Source organism: Mchenga conophoros, linkage group LG10 (genome assembly GCF_057382185.1).
Source record: "Mchenga conophoros isolate Kocher_MC1m ecotype Shallow Benthic linkage group LG10, M_conophoros_male_GT1.1, whole genome shotgun sequence".
NCBI classification, from domain to species: Eukaryota; Metazoa; Chordata; class Actinopteri; order Cichliformes; family Cichlidae; genus Mchenga; species Mchenga conophoros.
In genome coordinates this window covers 9,580,862-9,605,492 of record NC_140535.1, presented here as the reverse complement: position 1 = coordinate 9,605,492, position 24,631 = coordinate 9,580,862, and the positions used below count along the sequence as shown (strand labels likewise).

The following is a 24,631-nucleotide window of genomic DNA, read 5'->3' as shown; positions in this document are numbered from 1 at the left end:
GGGCAAGATAAGCGCACTAGCAACTCTCCGTTTAAAGTCCTTACAGTTACAGCAGTGTCAACTCCACTAGATATATGTTTAGTGAGATGGCTTCATTTTCCTAGAGTGCCACACATAAATATCTGAAGCATGCTTTGAGGTGCTTCCAGTGAACCTAACCTGTCTGTTGCGGCTTTGATAGATGGAGCGGTGATACGTTAAACAAGGTGACAATGATAGTTAGTTTACCGTGTGTGTGTGTGTGTGTGTGTGTGTCTCCATCAGCGCGTTGGAGCCACAGCAGTCACACTGTGTCTTTTTCCATGCTCTACAAAGACCTCCTCTCAGGCATCACAGGGTTCATGAGCTAATATATATACACAAGATGGAGCATTTTCTGTGGTCGGAGGATTTTTCTTTTTAATGCAGTTGCACAGTTTTTTTTCACAGTTTGTCTGTGAATAAGGGTGAGATGGAGGGTTATGCGAAGCTGACAGCAAAGGAGATTGCTGTTAAGAGATCACTGCATTTTTCTTTCTCCCCAGCTGTTTTTCCTTGTATTGCCAGTGTTATTGGCCTTTAGCAGGCATATGGATTTTCTAAAGGCATTTTATTATACTGAGTTGCTCTTACTCACAGGGCAAAAGGTGGTAAGTCACGTACAGTATTTCTTTTTTATCCCCCACCCTACAAGTTTGGACCTGCCGACGAACTCGGGTCAGGCTTTTATATTTCCTCAGTTTCCCTCCTTCTCTTGCCTGACATACCCATTTTATTTTATGCTGGAAGTTACTCTTGCAGACTAAAAAGCTGAAAAGTGCTAAGTATTATATGATTTTGTTTTGGGGTTGTTGTTTTTTTTTGGGGGGGGGTATACTTAGTAGATCATATAAGAAAATAGAAGGTAGTATTTCAAATTCTGGGGCTCAGAATGCTCACCAAAAATTTCAGATCCTCATAATCCTTTGTTCCTCTACTTAGCTACAGCCGATGTCGCTGTACAAGTACTCCTTCACATTATGCATGTCAACATTTACACTGCAACCTTACTAGTTTATTAGCATGATGGAAGTATTTTTAGCAACGTGCCTGTTTTGTGTTGTGCATGACTATACAAAGTGAATGTTATTCCCGTGCATAATACACGCAGCATGTAGATTATATTTAGAATCTCATACTGGATTCACCCTTAATTTTGCTTGTTTGGTATGAAATTAAGCCAAAATCCTGCACCATTTTTCAGTCGATTACAAATTAAATTGAACGCGCAGCATCAAATACAGTAACCTGTAATATGAGCAAGCCCTTCAAGACAAATGTATGAATCCAGTAATGCGTTCTTTTGATTTCAATTTGCCCATTGAGTCACAAGAGTAAGGATATACTGATCTTTGTTGGGGGTTTCTGAGCTGCTCCGCTCCTCGCTGTGTTTGTATGCAGGTGCCAACCCGTCAAGGCCCGGAGGTTTCCCCGGCGCTAATAGTCCAGGGCCTGTGGCTGACCTATATGGACCTAGCAGCCAGGATTCAGCTGTGGGCAACTACATCAGTGCTGCTAGCCCTCAGCCTGGCTCTGGCTTTGGCCCCAGCATCACAGTAAGTACTAAAATTCCGACTGCACCTCCTGCTTCTTCTTCTGCACTAAAATTAGACGTTACAAAAAATGCAAATGGGCTTCAATTGCAACATTCTGTAAAGCAGCTCAGTGTTTGCATAAAAAGTAGCATTTATTCTTTTACTGAATTGACTAAAAATAATCACTGCTGTCGTCTTAGAAAATATCCAGGGAAGCATTTTTGCTGCTGTCAGGTTCAGGGCTCCCATAATAATGTAGTACATCAGTGTTAAAGCCCATCGCAGCTCTGTAAGTTATCTGTGTCAAAAGCAAATGTTTTTCCCCTCTAGCTGTTGCACAAATCACCTCACTTCAGATCCTGCATCACCTGCCCAGAACAAATTTCTTTTATTTTTAGAACCCCATCTGTCCCAGAGCTGGAGTTCACTCCATTGCTAGGACGATGCTCCCACACAGGTTTTTGTGTCTCCCAGTGCCCTTGTCCAGTTAGGCTTGCTCAGCCACATGCTGTTGAACTTTTCTCTCTGATCGGTTAGCAGCTGGTCGCCAAGTCAGTGCGTAAGTGTTAGGACTACAAAGGAAGAAGAGGTGACGGTAATAAAGAGAATATTGTGAGGGATTTCCCCATCAGAGTGCTAATAATCCCACCTTCCTTTGAAGGTGAAGAAAAAGACATTAAAATTGTGCTCTCAAACTCCGTGTTCTCTGTGAACCGATCTATTATCATAAGTGTTGGAGAGATCATCTTAAAGCCAGTAGGAACATCTTTACTTCTAAAAGGAACTCTAAGAAGAAAGTTTAGCCATTCAGATTCATTCCTCTTATTTCCCGTGTTTTCCCAACATTGCAGCAGTTTGAGTCTATGCAGGGTGGAAACCTAGCAAGAGCTAGTTTACTAAAGACACATGTAATGGCTTAACAAGGATTATTTCTACATTCAAAATAAATGAGACTTAGCAGTCAGTTCCCATCATAAACTACTCCCTCTCTGTTTTTTTAGCATTCCTAAGACAGTTTTCTGAGAGCAGCCAAAGACTGAATGAGCCAAAGTTAAATCTGATGTACTTAGCTTATTTACTGTCAATAAAGGAAAAGGCTCAAACGCCACGAAAGAAGACCCAATCAGCACTTTGTTTACTCGTACGTTAGTCTACCTTCGACCTCGCCGAGTAATTAAATTTTTTTACCGTGTGAATTTTCTGGCCCTAGCAAAGTGCAGCAGGATTTCAGTTCACATCGGAGCATGTTTGTGCTGCTTTACATGACTGAACTGAGTGACACAGTGTAAACTATAAAAATAACACCTGCTTTCTGCAACAAGCTCATTAATGCATGGCTTAACTGAGATGGAATAACGACAAGCCCATTAGTACAGCGAGCGAGCGCCGAAAAGACTACAGGGTGAAGACGCTCGTTCCAAACTTTATAGTCCACATCATTAACTTGAATTTCATGCTACAGTAAACAGATATTAATCTTTTTATTTATTTAGGTGATCCTCTGGTTGTGGTATTTTGTGGTGCTTTTTTCTTTTTTTAAAATCTAAGCCTTTGTGGCAAACTGTGGCTTATGCTGCATTCTGAAATCACACATGTTCTGAGAAGTACCACAGGAGATTTATCACGTTGTGCGCTTGAATCAGTTGAACTAAGTGCGGCGGTTTAGCGAAGATGTCGTGAATGTGGCGCTTGCACTATACGGCTGTAATGCCTTGTTGCTATTGGATAATGTCACAAATGTACAAAACAGGTAAAAGAGCTCGTTTAGATGTTTGCAGCCGTGCGTAATTGATTTATGATATCCACGCAAAGCAGAGCTTAAGAGAAAAAAAACATTTTAAAGCCTTTTTCCTCCCTGAGCAAAGCCCCTATTATTAATTGCTTTAGGTCCACTGGCTATCTGCTTTAATCTGCTGGTCTCAGTGTAGGAAGCAAAATATTTGCTATGAAACACCACGCTGGCTCATTTTCAAGGCAGATTTACCAGCAGATAGTTCACAGATGGAAATGAGGCCATTTGTTACAATTATTTTCCATTTGTTGCAACAGTTTGAAGCCATAGTTTATTACTGAGTTAGAGAATAGAACAAGTCTTTCAACCCCCCCCCCACCACAAAAATACAAAAAATTCGGAAGAGATGAGATTAATATTGAAGCAGCAGAGTGCAGCTGATTTATGAAAGAGGTGGGTGAAGAATATGCGGTGTATTTTACCAACATTATTCAAGCCGGGCCTTCCGATTCCCTTACAGAGAGTCAGTTTTTGCCCATAATACTACTAGACTAAATCACCACTTCAGAATCACAGCGAATCAATAAAGGAGAGGTGATGCAGCAGGCCTCTGACTTCCTGCTCCAGCCGAGATGATCTCTCTATTCAGAACATTAAAATAGGAAATGATTCAGAACTAAAATTCGCTTCATAATTCACTTCTTTACCGAGAACGCTGTTGAACCAAGCGCATATAAGATCGTCATATCTCAGGAGCTCACGGATGACTTCAGATTCACCGATTTGTCCTTCTGTCTCACGCTCCACTGATTTTATTAATCCCTTTAGCCAGTACGAAAACAGCTACTGCGAAGAAGCTTTAATGAACTTAACTGTTTTTTTATGCAAGACAATTAGAGCGCAATTAGCTGATTGAGGTGATAAAGACAAGCAAGCGCTGCTGAAAGTGCTTCTCTCCTTTTCACTGTTGTGTTTGAATCCAATCATTTTTTACAGACCTGTCAGTAGGAAAGCTCACAGTGTCCTGATAAGTGAGCCTCAGTAATAAAAGCCATTCAATAGTCAGAAGCACACTGATCTTACTGAAGGCTGTTTATGATCCTATTCTCGGCATTCTTTCAGATGAAATCACTTGTGTATGTTAGCATGAATGGGGATTGTGTGTATTATTACATATTTTGTATTTAGATCCTGTAATCTGAGTGCTGCATTGTTATAAGAGCTTGCATTATTAAATGCAGTATGAATCATTTACTGTACAGAGCATATCTAACTGTTTTTAATATCTTTTAGCATTACGTGGCTTTTTCTTCCTGTTGTAATGTTGCAATTATTCTTTTTGCAAGAGTGTTAAAAGAGTTGGTTTGATATTTCAGTATTCTCCTGCTCTGCTACTCAACATGATCACAACATTCACATTCATGCTAGCTGTGAAAAAAAAAAGAAGTTGATATGATACTCACTTTTCTCTCTTTGAAATGCATACTGACAAAAGCACTAACTGTACACTTTTAGGGCCCGTTGATTGCGACAGCTTTTACAAATGGATACCATTGAACAGGTGGCCGGTTGCCATCTCATCAGAGGTATTGCATTTTATTTACTGTGCATTTCTATCAGTATCTATCTGTACTATGTGTTCATCGCATTAATCGTTGTTCCTTCACCTCTCTTTGGGGAAACACAGAGCTGGTAGTAACGTGTGAGTATGGCGAGGTGGTTTGTTTGAGGTCTTTCTCCAAAAACTAATAAATACAACTGATAAAAAGGACAGAAGATTAGCAGACATTACGAGAATTTTAATCATTTTGTGATTGTTTATGAAGGAAAGCTTCATATCGGTTACCCACACACATACTACCGGTTCTTCAGTTTTTCTTTCCTCCTTCTTTTTGACATTTTGAAATGTTTCCATCCTAAAATAGTCACATGTCTGTGTAGAAAAATCACATGTCTTGCTATTCAACCAGAGGGGATGTCACAGTTTAAAGTGTTTTTGACCTAAGCTCTGGCTGTCCAAGGACAGGACTCTCATTACAATTCTTTCACAACTTTTAAAATCGAAACTGCAAAATCTTTCACTAACAAGCAGCCGAGGTGTAGGAAGAATCTTTGAGGAAGGGAATTGCTTATTACTACATGACCTTCTTTTTGCTAACACTGTCCCTCATATGTACAGCCACAATGTCATATATAAAACCTTGTCTGCCCTACAGATACTTGTAGATGTTTGATGTGCATAAAATGTATTTTTGTATACGTTTTTAAACTTAGTACAAGAGTCCACAGCACGATATACCACACCTGCCACTTTATTAGGTACGTCAACGAGGATAACGAGCATGGGTATATTGTGGTCAAAGGGGATAGGTCAGATCAGTAACAGTAGGCTAGGCTGTAGCATTTAAACAGTGCTCAGTCGGTACCAATAGGCCCAAAGTTGGCAAAAAATATCACCGTCACACCACAACCAGTAGCCTGAAATGTTGATACAAGGGCAATGCTTTCATGTAGTTTCCACCACATTCTGGCTCTACCATCAGAATGAAATTGTTTTTTTCCCAGTTTTTTCCCACTTTTGAGGTTGGTGACCCCGTGCAAACTGTAGCCTCAGTTTCCTGTTCTTATCTGACAGGAGTGGCAGGCAATGTGGTCTTCTGCTGCTGTCGGTTTAATTCCATCTAACCAATCAGCTACTGGCATGTGATTGGCCAGTAACTGGTATGAGCAGATATATCTAATAAAGTGGCAGGTCAGTATATATGCACAAATGCTAAATTAATAAGCCGTTTAAGTATATAGTGTGGTATTTGTGACAGCCTAGACTTTTTGTTATTGGACAGGCTGTTTTTACAGTAATTGGCGCTTCTGTTATGCTTGCAGGAAATTTTGACCTGTAGCAGTTTCTTAGAATCATATCCCAGTTATTCATGCTTCAGCAAGCCTGCAAAATACGTCACAGCGAGTATTATTTATGTTCGAGACTTACTCTAATTAAATGTATGCTTTCTAATGCTGTTGTTCCTTTTTTTCCTTCCTTTTTTTGTTGTTGTGTTTTTTCCTTTATCACCCAGCAGAGTATATCTGGTGGCCCAGGAAAGACAGGACGAAGTTTCTAATTGGCTTTGTGTGCAGGTGATGCTAATCCAACTTCAAGCACTACAGCGTCACCCCGGCAAAACGAACGAAAGTCGGAACCATATGAAGAAGAAAAGAAAATGTTTATCATCTCAGAAAAATAACAACTGCTGTACTATAATCCAAACCTCCTATAACTTTACAACCTGGTTTGGTATGATGTTTCACGTCGAGTTCATTCACCTACTTTCTTCCTCTGTTAGCTTTTCTTTTGATTAGCCTTGAGAGAGTCGTTTTAGTTGAACCTTTAATTTTGTGTCGTTTTTATTTTATTTTCTGGTATTGTTGTGTAAATCTTTTTTCTTTTTTTTTTTTGCTTTTTTTCGTTTGAAGTACGGCGGTCATAGCCAAGAATATCTTCAAAGTCACGTCTTCATCTTTGTACCGGTGAGTCTAAAAGGAAAAAAGCTCGGGATGTTTCATTCAGTCTTTCTGCAAAAAAAAAAGAAAAGAAAGAAAACACAAGAAAAAAAAGCTCAGTGCGGAAAGACTCGGAGAAGAAAAAAAAACATTTTAAGGAAATTTTAAAGAAGGTATCTAAGTAATAAATCTTAGTAGCTGTTTTATTTCTTGTGATGTCTCATTGTTAACCATAATTACCTATTTTTGGGCAATACAAAGAGGACTCCAATATTTTTATGGTCCTTTTTTATAAGTGTTGTTTTTGTTGTTTAGAAATATATATATATGCTATAACAAATTTCATATAACTACATTGTGAATTCAAACTTGAGAAAAAGAAATGTAGCTGTACATATTATTCCAGTCACTGCATATAACCAACTCAGTGAGAGAATAGCATATTTTTGTGATGGTGTGTCAAAAGAACATGTTATAGCGTGTGAATAGAAGACAAAGCTGTAAACAGTTATTATTCTACTTTTTTTTTTTCTGCTGGAAGACGGTATAACAACCCCACACGGAAACAAACACACGAACACACACACGCCTAGCGCACACACACTTGCTCTGTAAATACTGAAGCTGAATAATTTTACAAGTGTCATACCAGCAAAATTTACAAGCGGTGAGTCAACACAGTTTTGGAGAAATAATAATAATAATAATAATTTTAAAAAATAAAGAGCCTGATTGGTATCTTTTTGTCTAACTGTTACAGTATCAGTATCATTTCAAAGAGAAAGTTTAAAAGAAAAAAAAAGATGATTAAATCCAAAGCACACTGTACTTAGATCTGAAGATTAGAACTTGAAGCAGGCTCTGCGCATCCTGACACTTTTCTACTCTTGAGAGGAACTTGTTAGCTGCAATGTTGATGTTTGTTTCATCCTGCACGTTCCCGATTAGTTCTTTTTCTTTCCTTTGGAACACAACATCTGGGCTCTGTGCTCGAGTCTTTATGTAACGCTCGTTGTCCGACTCAGATCTTATTCTTTCTTCTTTTTTTTTTGAGTGAATTAGGAAAGTAAACGTTTTGATACCATACCTCAGCCTTCCTGAGTTCTCTTATGGAATCATTGGCAGGTTTTTTAATTTATTCTAGTGGCAAAACAAATGAAAACACTGAAAGGTAATTAAGCAAGTAATCATTGCACTGTGAGTTGTAAAGTACAGGCCATTTTTTTCTATTTGCACATGTATATGTTGGCTTTTTTTAAAAAAAGAAAAAGGAAACTGCCCTGTGCTTTGGGATAGCATGAAGGATTTCGGAGCTGGCGTGTTCTCGACTTGACAAAACACTTGAGCGTTTTGAGGCGAGTTCACAGCGTGGGAAGAAGTAACTGGTTATGTTGCTGTGTACACTTGGATTTCTTTATAGAGTAGACCCATGTCTCATCTGACGATATTTAATACGGGGTCAAAAGATGACACTGAATAATTCACTATCTACCACTGCACCGGGTTTTCCACAGTACTTGTGGTCGATGGTTTTACTCGTGATGATGATTTATTAATAATAATCATAATAATAATAGGCTCCAGTATGCGTTCAAGTTTTGAAATTTGATGCCGCCGCAGATGCGTTTGCTGTTTTCCTTTTACCCGCGTCTCGTCTCATTTCTTTTCCTTTTAAAACAACCAGGTAAAGAACTATGCTGGATTACTTTTAAAGTAAACGATATGGAGGTGTGATCGAGTAATAATTTAAACAGTCAAGAGAAGAAGAAGAAAAAAAAAACAACTTGTAATGTTCAAATGTAAAAGAAAATAAGAAACACAAAACTATAAAAAAAGATGCTTCTTTGCTGATTTCAAGTTTAATCAGAGTTTTATTGATACTTTGTGGTTTATATATTAATAATTGTAATATACTATTAAAATGTACTGTGCATCCATTACTTTCTCTCTTTCCATTCCCCATCCTCAGAGATCCTACGATATTTTGTTGCTCATTCATGTACTTCATTAGTGTGTAAAGAAATCACAGTTAACTTGTAAACAGAGTGCTGTCTTTGATACCAGTGTAGTGCTCTTTGTTGTTCTCCCTTGCTCTACCTCTCCTTTCTCTCATATTTATCCCTCTCCCTCTTGCGCTCTTTTTCTATCTCCTGTAATTACAAAGTAGATGTTATAGAGGACTCATTAATATAATACTTGTAGTGAATAGTGGATTTAGGACCAGTCGAGATATACCTTTCTCTCAACGATCATGTTATTCTGGTATTTGCAGACAGTTATTTTGTTAGAGGTTCATTGTAATTTTTCCCTGTATGTTTTTTTTTCTTTTCTTTTTTCTTTTGGTTTGGTTTTGCCACTCTCACATGGTTTCAGCTAACCAAAGCTCTCATGGATGAACAATAGAGAAATAGTTGCTGTAAGATGGAATTGTACACAAGGCATTATTTGGATCCCCACCCTTGAATGTTTTTAAAGGGGTGTGCCATACTACCTTAAATGCTAATGCTAGATATGCAAAACTTTTGTGTTTGATTGTTTCTTTCCTTTTTTTTTCAAGAGGGACACAAGCTGAAATCACGGGGAAAAAAAACAATTTTTACTTAAGATATTTCATATTTTTTTAAGAGACATGCGAGTTATTACCACATACGTCATCAGTCACAGAGCTGTTTAAAGAGCCTCTTCTATCTTTTAATGTTTGTACACTTTGCAGATATCCCAGGCTCCTCTGGTGTCATTCTTTTTAGATGATACAGTTTTTGAGCTCTTATTTATTTGGGAACTGTTAATGACTTTTTTTAAAATCTTATTTGAATCTGTTAACAGTGTTTCTGACACTACAGAGGCATTACTGACACACACAGAGAAACACTGCAAATACTGAACAGAGAACCATTAGAGGAATATCAGCAGGTGCTGAGGGGTGTCGAGTTTGTCAGGTCTGATTAATAGAAAGTTAAATTCCTGTCCAGAGTTGGACCTGCAACCTGAAGCTGTGATGCATTGCCAAGCTAGAATAGATTATTATTAACAACCTTGTCAAAGGATGCCTGGACTTAACATGTTTAGATTTACACAAGCAAAAACAAAGTTATTAAAACAATGGGATTGCTGCTGGAGCCGCTGCTTGGACCCCAATACAGCCAGTGCAGTTGAGCCTTTTTGAGCATAATCTCTGTTTGCTAATTTACTGGCTCTTTAAATTAACGATTAATATTACTCTGTTGTTAATAAGTTAACATTAGTGCCCTCTTTCTTCCTAACCAGTCTGCACACAGCACATAGAGTACACAGCAGCTTTGTCAGTGATGCTAATAAGTTATCTTGTTTTGTTTTGGGGTTTTTTTAAAGTAAATGATGAAAGTAAATGATCTTTACTTTACTTTCTGAAGGTAAAATTGTTCTTTTTTAAAAATTAAAATTAGGCAGCGGCCAACTAACGCATATGTCAGTATCTTAGCGAGGTAGAGTGATCACTCACTTTAGAAAAATGCAGTATTTGTGGAAAAAGTTTTATTGTTTGAAATATAAAAAGAAATGTATTAATAGCAGAAGAACAATAACTGAACACATTTTGGTTATAATTTAATTCTCAAAGTAATAAAGAAATTCCTCCTGTTCATTTAAATATTTTAATTGTATAATTAACTCAAACGCAACCCAGTCGCGTTCCAGTTTTCTTGGCGTTTTTTTCCAAACAGCATATACCAGAGCAGCAAGCACACACTACACTGTGCTGTCGCGGTGCCTGTTGTCTCTTAGTCTATAATTAACCCTTTTTCACTGGAAAGAAGGCTTGAAATGGCTTGTTTTCCCTCACACAATATCAAAATTGACTCTTCTATTGTTTTGTGATCCTGTAGCTTGGACTTTAAGGTAGCATGGCTCTGTTGCTGTAATTTCATTTTATCTCAAACTGACAGCAGTTTACAGCTGATGAATGTTACACATCTTAGTAGACTAGCTTATCCATTTGGGGAGAGGGGAGGGGACTTGGTTTAAGAAAAAAAAATAATCAAAAAAGAAAAAAAGTCAACCTGGAAGGTGTTGACATTTGTAGTGTACTACCGTATCCATTTAAACTTGAATCTCGAGGCAAGTGCTAGGCAATGGCCAAACAACCCCATCAGTTCGAGGTGGGGGTGGGGGGGGGAATCCCACCCTGAAACCGTACACACTTATGGGATTTCTGTCATCCTGGGTTCACAAGCATTTTCTGAATATGAACAAACGTTTCCTAAAAGCTGGAACACCAGGCTTTACAGGCTCTGCTCCATTTCCAATGAATCAGACAGACTTTGAAGGCTCATTGAATGTTCTTGAGCATTTTTATCCAAAAAGAGGCTTACTCATAGTGGTGCTAATGGGTTTTTTGAAAAAGCAAAAAACCAGACAGTGTGCCCTTATCTCTGAGAGATACTGGATACCGTCACAGTGAACACAAAGTTCACAAAGTGACTCTCGCTAACAACGCTATTTAAAGTTTTTATGGCTCGATATATCAAAGATCAGTTCATGTTCACAAATCTGGACTGAACTCTTCAAGGTGACGGAAATGGCACAAGTTCGCCTGTACTACTGTGTTTTTGGGGTGAACTTCCCCTCCAGTCCAATCCATTGCCATCTCACGCCATGCTCATCGCCAAATATATACATATAATTGCAATATATATGTATATAGATGAATATATATACTTGCAATTCACGCTCATTTGAACTGAATAATATTAGACTGGAGACCTCAGCTGTATACAGAATAATCCTCGTCACACAGCCACGCCCAGGTTCATTTAGTCCACTCATCATTATTGGTTCGCCATCATGCGAGTTCTCCCCCGGCGTGTTGTCGAGGTTGGAGTGGACCGCACGGCCACGAGGGGTGTCCAGAGGCTCTTCAGACTGCACGGCCTGCAATGTGAGGCTCTGCCGTGTCTCCGCAGGCTGAGCGCAGAGCTCTCTCCACCGCTGTCTGCCCATTCCTAACACTTGCCCCTTTTTTTTATGTTAACCGACTTTTTATGGCGAGAGACAGACAGACTTGACTGACATCTGAAAGCATCTTTCAGGTTATCATATGGCTTGCTCAAGCCCTGTTGTAAAATATACTAAAATAATAATGATAATAATAATGGATGGGGGTCTCTCACATATCAAATGTGGAAAGTCTAATTTTATATTTGTATTTTCAAATAATAATATTGACAAAAAAATGTCTGTGAAAGGTTTCCATCCTCTACTGTGGTCCAGAAATCGATGTGTCTGTCTGGAAAATAAATAAAATAAACTGAATTGTTATATGACTTCTTTCCACTGTTGCGTAGTATTTGTGTTTTTCTGAACCCGAATATCACAGTGCAGATTTGTGGAAAACTATCACTATTATATCACAGAATTATGTTTATTTTCTGTTTTTTGTTTTTTGTTTTTAAAAGGGATAATATCATATCGCATTTTGACCGGACCACACACACTGCGCATGTTAGCTCCTGGGATCCTTCGAGGTCTCTCATAAGTCAGCAGGATTAATAGCCCAAGATGCATTTGGGGAAAATGGTGAGCAAACAAAGACTGACGTGTAATTCTGCTGCCCCTCAGTGGTCTCTCGCAGCGCCTGAGAAGATGCAGTGCTTTCAGGGAAGCACATTCGCCAGTGCCTTATTCTTCATCAGCGTCACATGGAGAGCATCAGCATTAGCCGAGGCTCGGTGTATAAACGGCTGGGGATGTGATAGAGTAGATGAGCAAACAGGCTGCTGCATGACAGGCCATTTCAGGGCCTTACAATAGTACCTTTTGATGCGTTTGTCACGCTGTGCTTAGTTCTGCTTCTTCCCGAGATGGAGAATTTAACCTCAGATGGCAGAAGCAAAAATCTGATTCAGAGTCATTTTCTGAGGTGAAACACTGACAATGAAGAAAAAATTCAGCTGCTTTCTGACTGGATCATTCCATTTTTTCACACATTTTTTACTAAACCTAACTCACAGACACACTAGGATAACAATAGTGTATTGAGTTCACGACAATAGATTTAAAACACCTTTTTTGTATATGTTTACCGTGATAGATGGCGATAGTTAAACATGACGCCGGTGGAATTCAGGGATCAGGATTTTTAATGTGGGTGCTTGTCAGGTGAGACCGACGGTCCGACAGCTCCATCACTCACTTAGACACGGCAATCCATAAATTCAGACTGAGATCAATACTCTTGGCTCAGCTCTGTTTTTCACAGCCGAGGCACTGCGAGTTTAGATCACGCTGCATTCATTTTTGTGTTTGTGTAATGAGCACAATGATGATCCAATTTGGCAGTGTGGGCTGTTTCACTTTCTTACAAAAGAAACTGCTCTGGATTTTCTTGCTGTCTGTCCGAGGAATTGACTCTTAGATTTGAAGAAATCAAAGCAAACATTAATACAGGCGAAACTTTAGAAGAAAAAGATGGTAAATATGAAAAATGGCTTAACCTCAGGCAGATGTGAACAGAGTTTGTCCAGACTCTGGTCACTGTAATTAGCAGACACATCTGTCAAAGAGCCGATGCTCACGTTGACTGTGTTTTTAACTCAGAGGCCTAACTGCTTGACCTTTCCAGTCCACCTGCCTTTAATTAAGTGCTAATTAAAAGTGCCATTATGATCAGAGAGCTCTACACTCGTCGGCCCTTAAATACAAGGATTCGGGTCTTTAGTGGAACTCGGCAAGACAATCAGCAGTCATGGGAGCTAAATGTCAGCTCACAGCGGAGAAAAGGAAGCTGTAATAATCTGTGAAATCAAACTTTGCTTTAAAGTAGAAATACTATAAATGATATTTGAGCATGAGCCTCTATACTGTGAAAATGTATCTCCTGTTTTAAAAAAAGGGTAAATGTGAAAGGGGCTAAGGGTCGTGATTAGCATTATCCAAACAGACACAAACACAGATCATAGCAAATATGTGGGGCATATAGCAGCATGTCACAGGCTCATTTGATGGCCTCACCTCATACCAGTCACACTGTGCAAATTTCCCATGGGCCAGCACTAACAGGCTGAATGTGACAGCTCCTGGCAAACACAAAACAAGCCACAGTGCACGGAAATGCCATTGCGAGGATGCAGCATGGCAACGACGGCGGCGATGCTGAGGTTGCTGTGGAGGTGTAATGAAGAAGTTCAAGAGGTGGTCCATTTCCACCTCCGTGTGCCTGAAAAGCAGAGGGAGAGAGAGCGGAAGAATACCTTTCCGCCATGCATATTCATGGCGTGATGTGGTGCTGCAGGAGACTCACATCCCCCATCCTCAGCCTGCGAGGACACCTCAGAGCCCCTCAGCACTTATTAACGGTAATTAAGAGCTAGTCTGAGATGCTGGCAATGTTTAATTGCCAATTACAGGTAGGTTAGCTATAGATGAAAATGACAGCTATTTATGTATCACATCAGCCTAAATCATCAAGTTGTGTTTATGCCTTGAAAATGGGAAAGGAATGAAAGGTTGGGAAGCATCCAGGATCCTCACACGAGCCTGGCATTGTAGGAATTCAAGTGCAATAATGAGCAATGTTCAATGGATATGCACTTAATTTTATGTGCATCACTAAATTATCTCCCCACACAGCCATGTAATGGTTGCTCCTCTTTTGAAGCGGAAAATTTTTTTGACAGTGCTGTGTAATAGAGTCAATAGTTGATGAGAAGACTGCTGTGGATGGGGAGATGAGGCACTCAGGTGGCTGTTTCCTCCCAGACTCCAGGCCTAATGTAGCCTTTGGCATGGAAATTGACGTGACATTGATGGGCACTCTCCCGCCAGCAGAGAGTCATGTGCCTGCACAGCCTTCCAATTCGCTAATAATTGCTGATTAAAAACTAGTTAAGAGTCCATGAAAACTCAAATATGCATTAACCAAATGACCTTCTGGGAATGGCAAACGTCTGAAGCCAAGAGCACAGGTGCTTTTCTTGTGCGGGCTTGGATCGTGGATCGTTGTTTAAGAAACAAATGGGAGCGTACTGAGTTGTTCTACTGAGCTTTTAGGAAATTACTTTTATTATGACCCCATCCTCACTCTGTTGTTTCACAGCTCACGTCACCTTTCATTACAGAATATTTAGTCTCTAAAGTTTTAAATAACATCAGGAAAATTATATTAAATAGCATAATCCAATAGATTAGGCCTTGGTTTTTATAGGTGGCAGCCTGTTAGACTATAGATTATGAACAATCTAAATCAGGATAGTTTTGCTTTAAAAATTGCAACAGATGTGATAACTGTAATCTCATTACTTTCATATGTTGATTATTACTCTAATATAAATTATGCTAATTACAATTTGTTGCGAGGGTAAGGATTATCACACTACCGTTCTACCCAGTGAAGGTTTTGACAGCATTTATATCACCTCATTAATACAATGCCATTGTTTTGTCTACGTCTAGTTTGTTTCTGTTATCTGTTGTCATAGATGTGCCTCGTTGAATATACATATATAATATATATAATCATTTTCTCCAGTAAAGTATGCTTTTGCATTTGAATTCTTACAGGTGAGGAAAGATGCTGTGGCCAGTCTATTTTCAGCCATTATAGTGTCTGTAATTCGAGAGAGTGTGTGTAGCCAGCAGCATGAAAAGCAGGGTAGACCATGAGCTAAGTGACTCAGAAAATTCACATATTGTGCCCCTATTTTCTCTCATATTATCCACCAGATGAAGCATTACATGCTTACAAAGGCCATCGGTTTTGGCCCCCGACTACAGAGGATGCAGCTGTCTGTTCATTGTTCATCATCATTGTCTTCATGGATCTGATGATGCTCCCGAATCAATAGTTGCCTCAGAGCAAACTAGTGAGCAACAGACTGTAGAAGCAGGCGAGAGTGACAATTATCACTGGAGGACAGAGTGAAAATACAAAGTAGGTGTCAAGGGAGGCGGGGGGGGGTTGGGGGGTATTGGTGTTGATGGGATCATTACCAACGGATTAATGGTTCTTTAGCTGGGTACTACAAAATGCTCAGATAGAAAAATATACTATCTAATCACCCAATCACAACTTGGTGCATTTAGGCATGCTGTCAGCACAACCTGTTGAAGTTCAAACTCAACATCAGAATGGGGAAGAAAGGTGATTTAAGTGACAATGAATGTGGAATCGTTGTTGGTGCCAGATGGGCTGATCTACTGGGATTTTTCCCAAACAACTATCTCTAGATTTTACACAGAGAAAGTCTGACAACAACAACAAGTACACATATATATCCAGTTGGCACCAGTTTTCTGTGTAAAAATGCCTTGTTGATCTTAGAGGTGAAAGGAGAATGGCTGGAGTGCTTGGAGCTAATAGGAAGGTAGCAGTAACTCAAACAACCACTCATTACAGATAAGGTGAGGTATCTCTGAAACCTGTCAAAACCTGAAATAAACATGAAAGTATGGATCATTCCACTTCCAGTGGGAGTCCAACCCAATATGAGCCAGTTATCTCTTATAGGCTGGCTGGTCATAGTACATTGGTGCAATCTTATCTTTATTTAAAAGTGTACAATCAGGCATAACATTATGAGCACTGACAGGTGAAGTGAATAACACTGATTATCTCTTCATCATGGCACCTGTTAGTAGGTGTGATGTATTAGGGGGCATGTGAACATGTCGTCACAGTTGATGTGTTAGAAGCAGAAAAAATGGGCAAGTGGAAGAGTGATGAACCAGTGTCAGGGCCATGGGTGGCCAAGGCTCACTGATGCATTGGGGAGCGGACGATCCAGCAGCCAAGCTACTGAGGCTCAAATAGCAGAAATTTTAGAAAAGTGTGAGAATACACAGTGCATCTGTGCATTGCTGCATATGTGGCTGCACAGCTGCAGAACAATCAGGGTGACCATGCTGACTCTGGTCTGCCCAAGAAAGTGCCAAAAATGGGCACATAAGCATCAGAACCATATCTGGTCATATCTGATGAATCATGTTTCTTTTTACATCACGTGGATGGATGTGTTCATGTGTGTAACTAACCTGAGGAACACCTGGTACCAAGACGCACTATAGGAAGAAGACAAGCCAGTGGAGGCAGAGTGATGTTTTGGGTAATGTTCTACAGGTAAGTGTTGGGTCATGCCATTTATGTGACAGTAGCTTTGACACGTACCAGCCTAACTAAGCATTGATGTACAACACACACACCCTTTCATGGTAACGGTAGTCTCTGATGGGTGTGGCCTCTGTCAGCATGATAAGGCTCTCAGTTACAAAGCACAAGTGGTTCAGGAATGGTTTGAGGAGCAGGACAACGAGTTTGAGGTGTTGACTTGACCTCCAAATTCCCCAGATCTCATTCCAATCGAGCATCTGTGGGATATGCTGGACAAACAGCTTTAATCTATGTTGGCCCCACCTCTCAACTTACAGGACTTAAAGGATCTGTTGCTATCATATCAGCAATCATATCAGCAAAAGGGGGGACCAACAAATTCTTTTTGTGTCTCAGTTTGGATATTTGAGAAGGTGCCAGGTTCCACAGCTGAAAATACTGAATTCTCTGATGTCTTTTAACTTTGATTCGCTTACACTGAAACTCCCACTCGTCTTGCATGTCCTTGTGTGGTGTCTTCTCAGAATAAGAAATTGACAAGAAGAGTTTAACAGCCTCATTTGCTGTCAGAAAAATTGCCATCAAAACGACAGTGTTTGATGTCCAGAGCCACTGTCAACAAACAGCCATATCACAGCACAGTGTATTCCAGATGTGATACGGTATCATCAAAAAACACATCTACAAAGTATCGCTGCCCTGATAAAAGAATGTCCATGTCATTTTTAATGCAATAAAAAAGCCCCCCCCCCCCCCAAAAAAAAAATCAGTTTTGCTGCCTCTGAAGCCGCTGCGAGCGCTAATGAGAACTGTAACCCGCCGTGCATGAGTAGCAGCAAACGCATTTTCATTGGTTAATGCTGGCGTGCAGAGGTCTGTAATCAGATAAAATTGATTTGTGTGAAATCTCAAGCAATTTGTCTCAATATCTGCTTTGGAGAAATGTCAGAGATTTGAAGGCAAGGTCACGCTCAAGGTCATTTTCATATCTCATCAGGAACATTTGTCATCAGCAGGTAACACAGTAACACAAGTGATAATAAATAAACTGGATAGTCGCAGCATCCTCAAATGGCTTTTTCAGAGGAGGAATACACCTACAGTGGTTCAAAGCACTGATTGAATTTATTGTAGTTACAGTTTAACAGCAGTATGAAGTCATGGTAATACATTAGAGAGTAAATCCGAGCCATCGCAGCAGTCTCTTGCCTTTTTATGTTTTTCTTCCCCCGTATGTGTGTCTGTGTGTTTAGTCGACGCATGCTCTTATCAATCTCTGCACAATAACAGAAAACAATTTGCTAATGTTTTGAAAATAGCTTTCCCCATCCTGTGCTCCAGCATTGAGAGATGTATGCACAATTTCATAAACACAATCAGTGCGCTGAATGGTGGCACTGATATTCTGAAAAAAAAAAAAAAATCTCATTATTGTTCCTGAGCTATGGAAAAGCAGTCAATGGCCCATATCACACAAAAAGCCCCCTCCCCACCTCCCCGTCCTCGTCTTTCTCCCTCCACCCTTCACACCAGCCCAGTGGCACACAAAGCTTAATTCCACCTAGAAGCAAACACTATGCGGCAGTTTGCTGAGAGAATATTAGAGATGACCTGAAAGAAATCATCGGCGGGACAGCTTGCATTTGCCACAGTTTTCTGAGGCTACGCCGGCGCTCCTGTCGTTCGGATCACGTGGACGTGCTGCTGTTGTCTTGTTCCGTCAGTGCAGCTGGACTGACTCATGTCTGATTTCAATCTGACACCTGTGTCACACATTCTGCCTCCATACATGGATTTCCAGTCCTTTGTAACTTACTCCGGCTTCCTCTCACTCATGTACAAGTGGCAAGAAGAGTGGAGGCCGAGCAGTGTGAGTAAACAGGAAACGAATGATCAGGGGCTTGTGGGATTATATGCAGAGTTAACTAATGGCCACACTTGAAGGGAGGTGGTGGTACGGTGGGGTGGGGGCCACGCTGTACATTGCGGAGATTGCTGAGCCCGAGCATGTGGACGGCTTTGTGATGGATGATGACAGCCTGCTGCATAATCACTTCAATGAGTCATAATAAGGGCAGGCATGTATGAAGTCTCTTCAACGTTGACTCTTAGAGCCCTTTTACATTACAGGCACAGTATACACACATATGTATTAAGAAATAGTCATAGTGGAATTTTAGCCATCATTTTTTTTTTCCTCTCATACTAACTTTTCCCTCGATACTTTAAAATATTACAAAGGCAGCTACTTTTATTTTAGACAATGTGAGGGGCCTGGGCCTTACGTTGCTGTTGGTTGTTAGCCTTTTTTTCCCCTTCCTCCTTTGTAGGTGCTTATAAAAGGCCCCTCCCATCTAATAAAGGAAATTACTTCACCTACTTGGAAGTCTGATTTGGTTTTCATTTACTTTGGTTTGCTTGCGTTGCAGTTAATCCTAAGTTGAGCCACATATTCTTTATAGGTCAGAAACTACAGCTAATACATTTTTTCTTTGTGAACTGTTGCTGTCTGGAACTCCCTTCTCTATGTTCTAAACAACCGTAAGAGATATTTATCATAAGATACCGAGAGGTGTTTGAACTGCTTGAAGATGTTTCAGCTCTCATCCAGGAGCCTTCTTCAGTGATCAGTCAGTCCTAACCAAGAATAACTAAATCAGTTATTTATATATTCACCAAACCATAACCAGGCTACCAACCCTGCAGAGAAGGTCACATACACATGTAATGGATCACACTGTGTTAGGCTGTGCTTCTTTCTGTGTTTCTTTGAAACAGGGATTAGGGACTAACATTTATGTAGTCCATTCCCATAGTTTATAAACTACAGGGCACATTTTCCCTGTTGCTGTGACAGGACAGTAAACGGCATACTACTGTGCCGTCACCACAATGAATATACTGACTGAATGTAATTTTTTCTTTTGTCAAATAGAGACATATCACCTTTTTGTTTGTTTTTAAATAATGTATTTTCAATTATTTTAAAAAATCAAGTTTAGCTTTATGTTGCCTATGAGTAAAGGAGGTTTGACACTGTACATACCAACACTTTTAACCATATTTAGCTATGGCGTAAACCTGCTAAATATGAGCCCGTTAGGACTTGTAATATTGCTAGCATGCTGATGTTAGCATTTAGTTCAAAGCCCTACTGTGCCTAGCTACAGCCTCACAGAGCCGCTAGCATAGCTGTAGGCTCCTGGTCTCTTTACAACAGGTTCAAAATGTCAGTGAAGTAGCTTATTTGCTACCTAGAGAGTTTGCTATGCTCTGGGGATGTATCTAGGTGACACTTTTAAACTCTGCACCAGAGGAGCATGTCTTTGTTGCACACAAAGCTTTATTATCCTTTACTTTGAATTACAATGTTCTATATAGCTTTGGGAAATGAAAATGTGCTGGTGGCCCTAGAGGGCGGTGCCCATTAATCACATATTTTTCAAGTATGACACAGCTCTCAAGCACTGTAAAATAAAATCATAGAAAGAGTTCGAGTTAAAAAAAACAAAAAAAAAATAACATTCATCCCGAGTGTGCTATAGAAAGTATGAGCCATGCACTTTACTCCCAAATCATTTGAGCACTTGCAGCTTCCTGCACTGCTGCACATTCTCAGTGAGCACACTGGTGATGTTAATTAAACTCTACGAGGGTTCGGGGTGATCGCTGGAACCGGGCCTGCAGTAGCTGTTCTTTGAACCATGATGTACATCAGATCAGTGGCAAACTTTTGAAAGCACTTCAGGCAGACATTGGATAATTTAAGGTTTATGCTGATCATCACAGATCACTAAATGTCAGGGACTGTCTGGTCAGTGCTGATATATTCATACAAGAAAGCGGGAGATGCACTCAGATGATACACTGCCTCTGGTTCCTGTCCCTATCAAGAATGAGCAGCATGTAAGGACCCGTCTAAATGCGTGAGGGCTTTCAATAGAAAAATGGCTCTATGAAGCAGTCCTTGACTGATGGAGCTGAGAAATGTCATAAATCACACTTGTGCTGTAGTAACTTACAAAACCAAACCAGGAGCAACTGAGGAATAAAACTGCAAATTATAGAACCATTTTTCACAAATATAAGGCCGAGATGAGGGTAATAAATACACAATTACACATGGATTTAGTCAGATTTAACATTCTCAGCCACAGAGCAGATGGGTTTTAAAAAGCCCCGTTAAGACACAAATGTGTTTTAGATCCAATCTCTTCATGTCGTGGGTCACAAGAAAACTGGCCTGTAATATGACAAATCATTATCTGAGAATACTTGTGATATTTAAAGGTACTTTTTGCAATTACCTTCTTGAAAATATAACTGTACTTTTCACCACCAGGAGGCAGTGCATTACTATTGCAAACAAAGTATTGAAACATTTTAGGATATGTGCTGCTTTTGAACCCTTTTCTAACATCTTCAAGAGGCTTTTCTTTTATCAGGCCTCATTGTTCACAAGAACGTGTTCTTGATGACTTGCCTGGTTAAATCAAGGTTACATTGACTCACTGCACCATCTTGTGGTACAAATTGGTATTAAACAAAAGTACACCTCACTCCAGTTTATCTTTATTTTATATCGCTTCAATGGCATAGAAATAAAGACAAAAATATTAAAGGTGCTTTTTTAAAAGCACCTTTAATATCCCATATACTACCAATAATATGTTTCTAATACTCCTGTACTTTTATTCAAGTCACCGATAGTGGAAACAAAGCTGCTTTCTTTCTTTCTTTTTTGAAAAAGGGTCACTGAGCTCATCCTTTTTGCAGCAGTCCTGAGGTGAGAAGACATTCGGCATCTAGTTCACAAACACCTCAGCGCAGACGAATTGTTAATAGAAAGATCAAACCTTTTAGTGACCTTCCAGACCACTAGACAATCTCTCTGAGCACCAGTCCACTAACCATCAAGCCCCATGTTGCCTTCACGAAGTGCACAGTAATCAAGGTGAAATTGAAGGGGTGGCAGTAAACACCGGTTCAATTTTATGGACAGAATAGGGGGAGAAAAAAAAATGTGTGTACACGTGTTTGTGGTGAAAATACACCACCTGCAGTGTCAACAGCTTCCAGGGTCATCACAGCATTCGAAGAACTTCCAAATTTAACTCCCTCCACCAGACAAACATTTCAAACTACAGTACTGTGCAAAGGTTTTCAGGGGCTTTCAGAGAGTTTGGAAAGCTACTTTGTTTGATTTTTTTCCCACTTTTTTCCAAAGGGGATCTAAGCAGATTACATGCTCATGCAGAAAAAGTCCTATAGCATCTAGAAGTCATAACAGAAACTAAGAAATTTGTATTGAAACATCTAAGTCAAGGTCAAAGTTAAAATTTTATTACATTTTTTGTTCATTTAAATCAGATAAAGAAACATAGTTAAGAAAAAAAAAATCTAAAAGCTGAGGTGCATGGCCTCTGTTCATAAAATCAAGAGGTGATTAAAATAAGCGTCTCATCTTGTGAAGCTCAGCTTGTGTGACTCAGTGTGTGCTAATCCTACTCCCACAAGGGGGCGTCTTTGAACAACAATCGGCAGCCTTGCTCACTGGTGATGTTGATGATGATGATGCAGCACCTAGAGACCTTTTGATCAAGCTGAGCTCATTAAGACCACATGGTTTCCACTAATGCTGTCCTTGCTAAACAGAGCGACTGTGGGAGTGACTGTGAGAGGAAGCGTTTCTAACATATGCTGTCAGAAGAAGCAGAGGAGCAGATGTCTGTGTGTCCTGGAAAACTTCCCATTTGATTTGCAGTTTCTTTAGCTGGTGCTGGCAGCTGAAGAGATGGTTCCACATAACTTTGCAAAGTTGCACAACTGTTTTTGGGTTGTTTTTAATTTAAAAGAAAAAAAAAAGATTTTCCCGTCTCCAAAGCACTGACTTCTCAAATATTTTCTTTGTACTGTTCAAGGACCTATTTATTGGTGTCATTTGTCCACATGGCTTAGGTTTCATTTTACCTTGTGACACCCCATTTCCATCCCAGTGAAAGAAAACAAAGACACAGGAGGAACCAGTGAATAACTCTGTACTTTTAAATTCATTTGAAATAGCTCCTATGTGTGTTCATATGAGTGTAATTTATACCATACTGCATTATTGCATTTAGCAGCGGTTTAGCTAATTTCACCTGCAATATGTACTGTACTAGTTTATTTGCAGCAAGTCTTTGACACAATAAAAAGTAAAGTTTAATCCTCAAGTAATCAAGCTAATAGTTCTGACTAACATGACAGAGTGAGGCAACTTATGGCCTCATTATACTATACAGGAAAACATTTTGGGGCTCTGTTTGTGTCTATCATAGCTGCAGTACTGCGCAAAAGTCTAGAGCAGGGGTCAGCAACCTTTCACACCCAAAGAGCCATTTGAACCTGGTTTCCACGCAAACGAAAACACTGGGAGCCGCAAATACTTTTTGACATCTAAAATTAAGATAACACTGTATATATTGTTTTTTTTACCTTTATGCTTTGTGTGAACAACTAAGGTGTGTTGCTTATGAAATCCATGAAGTGCTACAGAGAAAGTTACAATTTATGTATATAATTAAGACATTTTGAACTCTTAAAGAAATATAACAAAAGGAAAGCTGAACTAAAATGATCCATGTAAACAAAAACGGGTGTGGTGGCGGCTCACACCAGATATTTTGCCTTTGGGGTTTTGGAGCCTTGACATGACTTATAAAACTAACTCACTCTATCTATCTGGGTAAATATAAATATAGATATAAATATAGATATAAATATTATTATAATAATAGGGGGGAAAAAAGCACCATGCTGCTAAAAAAATTAAAAATAGATATTTGCAAAATTCTGCCTAAATATGTATTTTACCTGGTTAATGTGTGTGGCAAGACGTGGTCTGCAGGGGAGGCGGACGCACCCTAGCGGCACCCGCAATCACGCCTCGCCACCTTCACGTCTGTGCCATCTATGCTGTTGTTGGTATGTGTCGGGCTGTGAGCTGAAAAGCTATAGCCGGCTGAATGCTTACAGCAACCGTGTATGAAAAGTGGTCAATAAAGAGATGCTGAAAAGCATGTTCATGCAAACATCGTCGGGTCTGCAGTGATATGTTTACAATGGGACTTCTGCTCCTGAACCTCTGTGCACAGCATCTGCAAATCGGGGCTGTACAAAGTCACTTTCATCTTTACGCAGGACTGTAAGCTGTCATCTATGAGGCGTGAGCGGTGTTTGTTTTTAAACATAGTTCACGGTGGAGAACAGCTGCTGACATAATGTGGATCCGAAGTTAATTGGCCTACCTGGGGTTGAAAGTCTCGATATATGCACAGCGTTTCGGCGAGCATACCAGTGTCCGCGAGTGTGACGCTTATTGGGAGCGATGAAGAAAAAAAAAAAAAAATTTTTATATATATATATATATATATATATATATATATATATATATATATATATATATATATATATATATATATATATATATATATATATATATATAAATAAAATTGTATTTTTATATTTAAATATCACAATAATCTTCCAATTTAGAACTACAAGTTAAAAAAAATAAAAATAAAAAGAACTAACATAAATAAAATACACTTCAGCTAAATACTTCTAATTTATTTTCCCAAACCACGCGGAGCCGCAGTGTAAAGACTAAAGAGCCGCATGCGGGACTTGCCTTTTATACAATACTTCAGTTTTTCCAAGCAAAATATGAAGAAATGAGAACTGATAGAAAATATTCTTACAAACAGAAAATGTATCACCTCCATCCAA

The 24,631-nt window shown here is 39.5% G+C and overlaps 1 protein-coding gene across 10 annotated transcripts in view; it reads left to right on the top strand.

Annotated features, from left to right (window-relative positions):
• The window catches only part of msi2b (musashi RNA-binding protein 2b), a 283,431-nt gene extending 271,348 nt beyond the window's left edge, over positions 1-12,083 (top strand). For 5 of the 10 annotated variants that reach the window (XM_085288479.1, XM_085288477.1, XM_085288473.1 and 2 more), the window contains 2 exons: positions 1,420-1,574; positions 6,360-12,083. In XM_085288479.1, coding sequence (XP_085144605.1) covers positions 1,420-1,574; positions 6,360-6,404 — 200 coding nt within the window. In that variant the 3' untranslated portion in view covers positions 6,405-12,083. Of the gene's footprint in view, positions 1-1,419; positions 1,575-4,800; positions 4,872-6,359 lie in introns of all 10 variants that reach the window. The other 5 variants (XM_085288475.1, XM_085288483.1, XM_085288478.1 and 2 more) reach the window with 2 other exon arrangements.
• Positions 12,084-24,631: the final 12,548 nt, after the last annotated feature.